This window comes from Epinephelus moara, chromosome 7, assembly GCF_006386435.1.
Source record: "Epinephelus moara isolate mb chromosome 7, YSFRI_EMoa_1.0, whole genome shotgun sequence".
Taxonomy (NCBI): Eukaryota; Metazoa; Chordata; class Actinopteri; order Perciformes; family Serranidae; genus Epinephelus; species Epinephelus moara.
Genome location: NC_065512.1, coordinates 19039652 through 19050127, shown reverse-complemented (window position 1 = coordinate 19050127; position 10476 = coordinate 19039652). Strand labels below are relative to the sequence as shown.

The 10476-nt window shown below is 39.6% G+C and overlaps 1 protein-coding gene across 2 annotated transcripts; it reads right to left on the bottom strand.

Annotated features, from left to right (window-relative positions):
• Window positions 1–503: 503 nt before the first annotated feature.
• On the bottom strand, window positions 504–8409 carry acp6 (acid phosphatase 6, lysophosphatidic). 2 transcript variants are annotated; one of them, XM_050048194.1, is made up of 11 exons: window positions 8248–8409; window positions 5263–5488; window positions 5042–5170; window positions 4179–4309; window positions 3959–4038; window positions 3785–3872; window positions 3478–3610; window positions 1501–1601; window positions 1311–1403; window positions 1050–1215; window positions 504–966 (listed from the first exon to the last, which is right to left on the bottom strand). In XM_050048194.1, exons 2-11 carry the CDS (start codon window positions 5479–5481, stop codon window positions 832–834), a joined length of 1275 nt encoding a protein of 424 aa, XP_049904151.1. In that variant the 5' UTR covers window positions 5482–5488; window positions 8248–8409; the 3' UTR covers window positions 504–831. The 2 variants fall into 2 exon arrangements, with proteins under 2 accessions (XP_049904151.1, XP_049904153.1); XM_050048196.1 differs by lacking the exon at window positions 8248–8409 and adding an exon at window positions 7864–8224.
• Between the last annotated feature and the right edge of the window lie 2067 nt (window positions 8410–10476).

The window sequence follows — 10476 nt, the reverse complement described above, 5'->3', positions numbered from 1 at the left end:
AGGATGTGTGCACTATGGGTCCAACAAAGCGGACTACCTGGGTAATTTTACACCTAAGAAGTCAAACTTTTTTGCTGCATGCACCACTGAGCGACTTCTATAGGAATGAACGCAGCCCTGCCTCCAGCGCTGTGTCCAGTTCTCTTTACACATCCACGATCCTAATGCAATAAACACTCTCTAGATCACCAAATGTTTATCAATCCACAGCTGAAAATAGTCTCCAACAAGCGCACAATTTACTCCAGTTTAAAAGTAGCATCTAGCTGTTTTAACAAATTACTTAGACTTTTAAAAAAACTCAGTATGTATTTGTCATTTGCTTTAAAAGATTTGTGACGGCACTGGGAGACATTGTTGGTTTTAGTCTTTTGGGTTTTGTTGACAATAAGAAAAACACGGATCCTTCATCATCAAGCCAAACAGATTAAGTGCATGCAAACTGACACCTGTGCACTAAAGCATCTGATATCACGTAAACACTGTATAGCTTAATAACTAAAGCATCTGATATCACGTAAACACTGTATAGCTTAATAATTCTGCACTTACACTTGTCAATATGCCATAATCATTAAATTAATACCTTAGTGGAACATTCTACTGCAACGGTTTCATCAAGATTAGCAATTATCATTGAAGTTAAAAGTGATATGAACTGAAAAAACTTCAGGCTGTGATCCAGGACTATTACACCTAACAAGTTTCCCCTGGTGATGCTGGCTGGATGGAGTGAGAAACGGAGGACGTAAAAAAACATGATGCGTGATACCTGTTAGAGTGTAATGTCATGAGTAGCACTGTGTTGAGACGTGACCGTTTGCTGAGGGTTCAGGGATCGGTCAGGTCCTCTGTGCTGTTACAAAGTGACTGGTAGAGGTCAGAGCTCAGTGAGTATGCTGAGAGGACCTGTTTGAACTCCTCCAGAGGGCAGTAGACTCCACTACAACCTGGTATAAGTAGATCCTACAGAGAGACAAGCAACTTAGAGTGAAACACAACGGGGAAAAATGCAGCAGCTTATCAATAAACATATTCTCACCCCTTACCTCGCCCACGTATGACACTTTAACGAAGGACTTGTTGGTCTGCTGCTGTTGGTGCAGCTCCAGAGTCATGTCAGCGGCATACGGTGGCCATCTCATGTCAAACACCCCCAGAGCCATCAGACAGGGAATCAAAGTAGTGTCGTGTGCAGAGTACAAAAATAGCTTCCTGTTGTAGGGAGGATTTAAACAGAGGGACATATAAAGAACAAACACAATCAAGTTTGTCCAACAAACGGGTGTGTCTGTCCAGAGGTGTCCAACCTGTTTGGCTCTGATGAGGTGCCCTGTACTTTCTCATCTATGTTGGTTAAAAGTGTGTGCAGGAGGCGTCCAACACACAGCTGCAAGTTCTCCCTGGAAAAAAAAGAGCACGAGAATTAATGGTGGTCTGTTGCACATGAAACAAATGGTCTAAATTCAAAAGCCCCTCCTCTGGCTGACTTAATCTGACCTCTTGCTGGGTTCATACACATGGCAGATCATGTCAACTGCTCTCTGTTCCACTGTATTCCTCCAGGTGTCCAGCACTGATGGGCAGGGCAGGCCATGCGTCTGTTAATGTGCAGAGACTTGACACAGTCAGTATCAGCGATGCTGCAAAGCAACACAAGCCTCAGAAAGGAAACTTCCAACATGACTGAAGGTTTGCTAACGTTTTCCAGAGTTGTCGTGTTATTATGTGATTTTTTTTTAACCCAGTTTCCCCTTCATCATAGTCATTTTACAAAGTGGTGTCTACTGTGGACGACTTACAATAGACAGGGTGTCAATTTTTAGCCGTGAGAGAAAAATGCACCAGAAGCTTTATTTTCTATTTAAAGCTCGGGTTGGCAGTTTAATTTTGGCTTAATGGGGCAAAAAGTCCACAATAAACTTCAAGTATATTGTGATTCAGTTGTTCTGGGAATAAAATAGAATTCTGCACCTCCTCTTGGCTCTGTTTTCAGGCTTTGGAAAATGTAACTCGTGATTGGAGAGTTGCAGATGTGTGTGTACGTCGCTTTGGTAAAAGCCTGATTCAATGCAGGACAGTCCTGCAGAGAAAGTTGCTATTCCAGCATTTACAACGACTGCCTACACCGCAAAGCAACCCAAAAAAGGAAGACCCACTTCTCAAAAAGAAAAGAGAGTCTGACGATAAAGGAAACAAAACACGTCTCAATATTAAGGCGTTTCAGTAATGGACAGAAAATGTTGCTAATAGTTTAGCCTTCTGCTAACCAGAGCTAAAGGCTCACAGCTGCGGCTCATATTCATGTTTTTGTGGGCCTAGCTAATGTCAGCTCGAGCCACAAACCACAGTGTGTACTCCATCTCACTCCCCACCTATCGGGAGGAGAGCAAGGCAGCAGCTCCTGAGATGAACCCCCAGTCAGCAGCTGCAGCGACCGCAATACAACCGCGCAAACGCCAGCTACAGGGGAGCTTACATCCCTGACTCCCTGCTGGATTAGCAAACTTTCTGTGGCTGCCGTTACCCACTGTGACACCTGGTGCTAAGGGGCTGGCGGAATTCAAACTGCTTCAGCTGCTGACCAAAGGTCCGGCTCCTGAGCTGCTGCTAGCTCTACTCCCGCTAAAGCAGACCACAGTTGCAGGGAGTGAGATGGAGGGATGGTGGGGTGGCTAACGTTAGCTTGCAAATTCTTATCCCATTTGTGCTGTGAGAAACAGAAAGGCAGAGAAAGCGGGGCAAGAAGGGGCTGAGCGGAAGACCAGCATGCAACTCTACAGTGAAATAGGAATAAATAAATCAGTGTTACTGTATGAAACGCGTGCATATGCCTGTGGTTGTGGGAGGAGCTTAGGACAGAGAGGAGAGAGAGGTGAGCTGCAGGAGCAGAGTGGGAGGAGGGTGCATTTCTAAATGCACCCTTTATAGATGCATTGACTTTGCTTTAATTGGTCTGTTAGTTTGAAAGTTGAATCCGAACATGCTCAGCCAGAATGTTAGGTAAGATTTCAGTATTTGGCTTTGCACAGCGTGGGAAAATTCAGGAAAGGCCAATAAAGACACACCTTCAGTCTTGTTTCAGATCTACTGGTCGCTCCAGTGTGCACATTTACAGTACAATATGGTTATTTGAACACCTACAAAACATGGCCCTAAAGTCTAATATGTGAAACGCAGTCTCTGGTTCCAGTAATGTATTTCTGTCATTGACTGAATTAGAACTTATTTTAGGATATCTTCAACTGCAGCTATGTGTAAATACTGTCAATGTTTAAACTCAAATCATGCTGAATCTGTTATTTTAGCTTGTTAAAAACTTGATGAACCCTGTTGTGGAGTTTCATCTTACATAATGAGCGGCTTGCTGGGTTGCTGCCTCCAGCCAGGCCAAGTCTTCATAATAATCGTATGTATTCTGAAAGCTTGTGGTGAGACTGAATAAAAGTCATATGAATCATGATGCGGCGGTGTCACCTCTCTGGCAACCATGTCGTCCCTAATGAGGATGAAGTCGATGCGCTGGTGAGCAGCGATGCCCAGTGCGTTCTGGATGCTCTGCAGGTCTGCTGCAATGTCTGGCAGAGTGGCCGACTCTGCCCAGCGGTGGCTGCACAGAACACAAACAGTGTCAGCCGCGAAACACAGACACACCATGACAAGCTGTCAGAGGCATCTCAACTCTGCTAATAATTTTGCACCACACATTATTCTGGATTCCTGTTTTTGGGGTAGAGAGTGCATGGGATGTTTGAGGCCTGGTATGAAAATACACTCCACGTACCTGCCGAGGGATTTGAGCAGCTTGCATCCGTGGTAGTTAGGATACAGGATTTCAGATTCTGCATCCGTTGTTACTATAGGCACAATTTCTTTAAGTAGAAAATTACAGAAACTGATTAGAGGAGCATTCAGAATATAATAAATAACATCATGCTTGTATGGAATTCTACCCTACCTTTTTGTTTTTGCTGGAAGAGCCCTGCTACCAGGCACTTGGCAGATTCAATGGTCCTCACAATGTTAGTGGAGCGAACACTAAAAATGGAAAAACAGGTCATGGAAGGCAGCCAGCTTCAAAATAGTAAAGCATTTAGGGCTGATGTCCTTTGTACTGCGCTCGTAAACACAATGTATCAAAGCTGTAGTGCACGGAAAAGTACAATAACAACACCTACTAGACCTCCATCGGGCTAAAGGTGGAGCTGAGGAAAGGACTCTCCTCAATGTATCTCCTCCTCAGCCTCTTGCCCAGCTCATACAGCTGCTGCATGCCCACTGTGGTCAGCTGACCGGGGTACGTGCCACCCTGCCAAGTGCAACAAACAGGATCAGGTTTTACTCACAGATGTGGCCTAAACAGACACACACACACCTGCCACGGCATGCAGGAAGCCAGAGTGAACGTGAGACAAGGATGGCAGGAGTCCACGTTGTGGGATTTAGTTTTCTAAGCTAAATCCAGTGCAGTAAAGCTCTTTAGCAAAGCAGCTAACTCAGCACAGGAAACTATCATTTCCATGGACACAGTGGCTGGCAGACATGTCTCACTGGGAGGCTCTACACACAGTTCAGCAGCATTACAGAGAGGAGGTGAATGAATGAATGCACTTTAATGTCATCTGTAAGGCTGTGTAATGAATCCTAGTGGCCACTAGAGGGAGAAAGGCTGCTGAATCCACACGATGCTGCAAAACTATGACGGGCAAGAACATCCATATGCAGATCTATAAAAAGTATTAAATCCAGAATCTCTTGTCACAACCTGCTTTACATATAAAACAGCAGGCCTTCATCGCAGCAGGTATTAACCTGTCACTGTGCCAGATTGCACAAGGCCCTGGCACATGCACATCAATATCTAATGACACTTTTCTAGCTGCTACATGTCTTCACATCTGCCATTATCCAGCTATTTGGCCATTATCATTCCACAAAGCCTCTTACCAAGAACCAACTCCACAAGTTCCTGCACCTGAATTCGTTCTGTCCACACCTTCTTATCTCAATGCATTCAACACCACACAACACACCTACTCACGGTCAGCGTGTTTTTCCGGTAGCTCTCTTCCACAAGAGCCGGGGGCCTGGGGCCACCATCAAGATCTGTCACTTTATAGTTGATGTGGGTGTGTGCCGGAGGCTCCAAGAGAGTCGGCACCCACTGGGCCTTTGACAAGACAAACATGTCCAAAGTTGTTATATACAGACATCTTTTTTTGTATAGACACAAGCACTTAATGAGCTGATGAAAAGTTTTACCTCCATCACATCAGGTATTGACTTCAGCGGTGTTCGAGCACCGTGTCGGAACACGACTTGGACCAGTTTCAGTTCGTAGGGAGATCTGGTGTTTGTGTCAGCAGGAGAGGAACCGGAAGCGGGGTGGTCTGGTTTAGTCTTCTTCTGCGACCACAACATCGAACCAAAGACCACTGACGCCGAGCCGAACACACCTGCTTTGGTCCAAACCTTCCTCATGGCTGCGCTGTGAACAAAACAAATTGTTTTAGTGTCTGAATTAACTACTACTACACACATTAGGGTTAATACAAGAGGAAGATCAAGAAGAACTTTATTATGATGACAGTAACGTTAACAGAAATAATCATTTTCAGGAACAAACCCTGTGCAGTAACCTTCTAACACTAACACCCCCTGTGCAGTTTTTTTTTTTTAACATGTAAATATCATAACTGTCAAATACAAAGCTAAGCAAACTAGATGTAAAGTCATTACCATCCAACTTAATGTGTAAGGCAACCAGTTACACGAATTATTCCACATTTATCCCAGTACCCTTTGCACTCTGCAAAAAAAAAAAAAAGTCAAAATGCAATCACAAGTTCCCACGGCCCTAAATGACGTCTTCCTACTGCTTCTTTTGTCCAACCAACAGTCCAAAACCCAAAGACCTCCTTATTGACGATCATAAATGACAAAGAAAAGCAGCAAATCGTCACATTTAAAAAGCTACCAGCAAATGAAAAATAACCTAAATAATTAATCGACAATCAAAATAGGCAATTATTTTTTTTCCAGTTAACAAATCTATCAACTGACTATCATTGCAGCTTTACTCTGCAACACTGCACTGTTATCTTACTGTCTACAAATGTTATAGTTGTTTATATACATAAGTATATACTTCTTGCATACATTAATGTTTGTGTATTATGTTCGTCCTTCTTTTTAGCTCTATGTCTAGGCCTTCATTCGTATGTACATTGAGAGCAACAAAAACTGGAGTCAAATTCCTTGTATGTGTTTGCATACTTGGATAATAAAGCAGATTCTGATTTTACTGGTGGCTTTAAGAAAGGCTTTCAGGCTTCCTACTGTTACACAACAGTCTTGCAACAAACCAGCTCAAGTTTGTTCTGTATTCTGTAGTAAGACAGCAGCAACAGCAAGTTTCACTACCAATTCATCTTGGTGTAAAACATGCCAGGAAATAGTAAGTGTGACCCATTACAATTCTGTAAACAGCAGCTGGCATATTCATAATGCTTGTTTGGTCTGAACAACACTCCAAAACCCGAAGATAGTAAGTTTATCATCACAGAAAACTACAAAAACAGCAACATGTTCACATTTTAGAAGAACTTTTAGTTTTGTTGCTTAACAGAATTGACATAAATGATCAGTCGAGTTGATTATTAAGATCACTGATTAATTGACTAACCCACTGGTTCCCAATGTGGGGGTCCCAACCCCTATTTAGGGTCGTCAAAGCTTCACCGGGGGTCTCGAAGCCTTCTTGATTTTAAGGGGTGTATGATTTTTCTTTTTTTAAATTATGACGTACGCCAATTTCTCTGTATTATATTCATTTCTGTGAAGAAAACTAAATTAAATTGTTATTTTTATTTTTTTTTTAGGTTATTATTCCAGGGTGTCTACAGATATAACCCAGTTAAATTTACGACTTAAGAAGGAAAAATGACAACAATTGGGTGAGTTTAAGTTTAACATGTTTTATGTAAAAACAAAACAAAATCTCATTGCTGTCATAAATGCTATTTATTACTGCATTTCTTCGGTCTGTCCAATGATTGTTAACAGTCATTGGGTCTGTCAGGCTGGAGAAATTTTCAAAGTTAGGTGACTGAAAATATGTAAGACCCATCCAATCTGATTTTAAGACAATTTAAGACTTTTTAAGGCCTTGAATTATGAAAATTTAAGACATTTTAAAACTTTTTAGACATTTTAAGACTTTTTAAGGACCTGTAGACACCCTGTATTCAAGATATAAACTTAAAACAATCTCATAGAGTAGAGGCACAGTGATGACCTGGAAAACAAGCTATATTCACAAAACCTCCTCCTCATAAGTATGTGTTATTATTACAAATATAAAAATGTATAGTACATAATATACATAATATTTCATACAATAGATTTATAATATATAATTGTATAAAAAGTACCTAAAAATATCAGGAAAACTTATCCCTGACAAAAATTCTTCCAAATGGCTCACAGAACACACACTTCTTGCAGTTACTGTATGTACTTTTTGAGTTAATTGTACAGTTTATCAGTTGTTCTGTTCTTTTATTGTTCTGCAATAATTATAATATAATATATCCATAAAATACGTAACTTAGTCAGGGGTCCTCAGCTCAATCAGTGATAGGGGTCCCTTTAGAAATGAGGCTGGGAACCACTGGACTAACCATTTCAGCTAGGATGAGCTGCAACAAACTATTTTTACATTATTAATTAATTTGCAGATTTTTTAAATTGGTATATGAAGTGTTAACAATGTGGGAAATGCTCATTACAATTTCTCAAATTCAGTTTACATAATAAAAAGCAGATAGAAATACTCAGGTTAATGGTTTTAGCTCCACTTACCTGAGTTACCTAATAAAATGTAACTTCCTGTTAAGTCCAATGATGTCAAGGATGAAGATGATGTTGCAGTAGAGCTAACGTTACTACTAGTCAAATTTTTCCCCACGAGTGACCCAACTATGCCACAAAACTCCCCAGTATTGTGAGATTGGGTCTATTGATACAGCTGATATCCTAAGCTAACTGTTAGCAGATAAACATTGCTTCACTCGTTTCAACACAGACTCGTTGCTACCCGAAGCACGTTAAGAAAACACCGCTCGGCACCAGGCTAACGTTAACTCTTTCAAAGCTAGCAAGTTGCAACACAACACGATAACATGGAGTTTGACCTCCGTCTCAACGGTCAGTCAAGCTAACCGCTAACTAGCTAACGTTACTTACTTTATGTAATGATGTAATGAAGTTCTTCTCCTTGTCTCGGTGGAAGAAACAGCGTGTAATAAATGATAAATTCAACTCTCAGTCGGTAACTTGACACCAGTTCGTGCCAGAGATCATGTCGGGAACTGTAGGGCAGCAGATGCCACTCGGTAATGAAAGTAAAGGTGATAGCTACACACTTAAAACTACATTTCCCTACAATACATCATTCCACCACCTTCTTCTTCCTCGTTAAAATAGTTGTGGGGCAAAAGATGCATCAACGTGTATTGCTGCCGCCTACTGGACAAAAGTGTATCTGCATGCCACAATGATAAAGTAAATCTCAAACAAATACAGTGGTTTTTGTGACAATAAAAAAAGTCAAAATATAACATCTGCTTTAATGACTCTGCGCACAAGTGTTTTTTTTTTATAAATTGGAAGCCAAGAATATTCCCATCACCAGAAAATACACGATTTGCTGTCATTTTAATTTACTAAATATTCTATTTTTATCAAATTATTTATCATAGAATTTATAAATAACATTGAATCTGTCACAGCCATAATAAAAGATGTGTACACGAAATCGAAGAGGCATTTGGCTACAAATGTATTTTTATCGCCACTAATCAGATTTTTAAGAAGTTACTTTGAAAAATGTTACTTTTTCCATATTGTCCCCTCTTTTTAACATTTATTTTATTTTATTTTATAAGAAGAAACTTAGAAAACCTAACCTGGCAAAACAGTTTTTTTTTGTTTCAACTGTTCTAAAGTTATAAAGACAAGAGAGGAAACAACATCTCAAACTTTGCCTTTTGGACTTTATTTATTATTTTGAAATTTATCCTACCTTTGTTTTACATTTGTACATTTAGGATTTAGGGGCATCATAGGCAAAAATTATATATAATATTCACAATTATGTTTTCATTAGTTTATAATGACCTGAAAATAACAACTGTTTTCATCATCTTACAGTGAGCCATCATATAGAGTCTGCCCTGTTGTTTCCACAGTAGCCCAGAACAGACAAATCAAATATTGGCCTAAATAGGGCCATTTGCTTTTTTGCATTTTCTCTCATTTTCTCCTAAACGCTTGGCACATGGGGAAGTTTAGGTTCTGCAACCTCACTGCTAGATACCACTTAATCCTATACACTAGACTAACTTTAATAAAGACCCTTTCTAAATTCCTTAATTTCTTTTTTTAAATGTCTAAAATTAAGTTAAAGAAAAGTTTTGGCAGTTTTTGTTTGTTTGTTTTTTAGTTGTTTTTTTTTGGGGCAGATTATTCTTTTCTTAAGTGTTTGTTGTTGTAATACTAATTTTGGCCACAAGAGGCTGAAGTGCAACACTACCCCATGTTCTACATAGGACTAAAAGCATTTTAGTTAATATTAATTTCTCCATGCCCTCTAAACACATGGCATATTGTGTGTTAGCAAGTTATACAATATTAAAGTCATGTCTTTCTTTTGGTTTAGAATATTTTTTAATTGTTGCTAATCGGATTTTCTTATAAATGTTCCTTTTTTTTTAAGAAAAAAATATTCTGGTAAAACCTGTTCCCTCCTGTATCAAGATTACTGTTTAAGGAACTTAGAAAATTTACCCTGGCACACATTTTTCCACCTTTTGATTAAGTCATAAACACAGGAGAAAAAAAATAGATCAAACTTAGAAAATAAGTCACCAGAAACAAATGTTGTCACTTACCTCTCAGGGTTTCCATAATGATGCATTTTGCACTTTATATATTATTTTGAATTTATTCTATCTTTTATTTTTGTTTATTATATGCTTAAAACAGTAACAAAATAGCTGCTACGGGTCAATGTATCAGGAATGATAGGGAGATTTCACCACTGAATGATTCCCACCTCTCACCCTGAATGCAGATTCTTCTAATTTGTAAGCCATGTGGTGTCTGTCGATTAAATCAAATCTCATACAGGTTTATGCATTTTCTTTTTCCAAAACAAAAAGCTAAGAGACTGGAAACTGAAATCTGAGAAGCATTTTCCATCTTGAATGTTCATCTTGGCTACATTTTTAAATCAATAAGGAGAACAGGCAGCAAGTATCCCTCCAAGTGCATAAAAACATCTCAGCTTTGCTCCTGGGTGATTTACAGAGAAAAGATTTTACTGAGCAGATATGTGGAGTCATCACACTGCTCCTAAATATATGCCATACATTATGCCGTAGCATAATCTTATACAGTGATGATGAAATGAGG

Bases quoted from the DNA above. Each gene is read 5' to 3' on its own strand.
- acp6 (XM_050048194.1), bottom strand. From the start codon at position 5,481: ATGAGGAAGGTTTGGACCAAAGCAGGTGTGTTCGGCTCGGCGTCAGTG. The intron at 5,171-5,262 runs GTAAAACTTTTC...GTCTTGTCAAAG, and splicing joins CAATACCTGATGTGATGGAG to GCCCAGTGGGTGCCGACTCT. The intron at 1,404-1,500 runs GTCAGATTAAGT...TTTTTTTTCCAG, and splicing joins GTGTATGAACCCAGCAAGAG to GGAGAACTTGCAGCTGTGTG.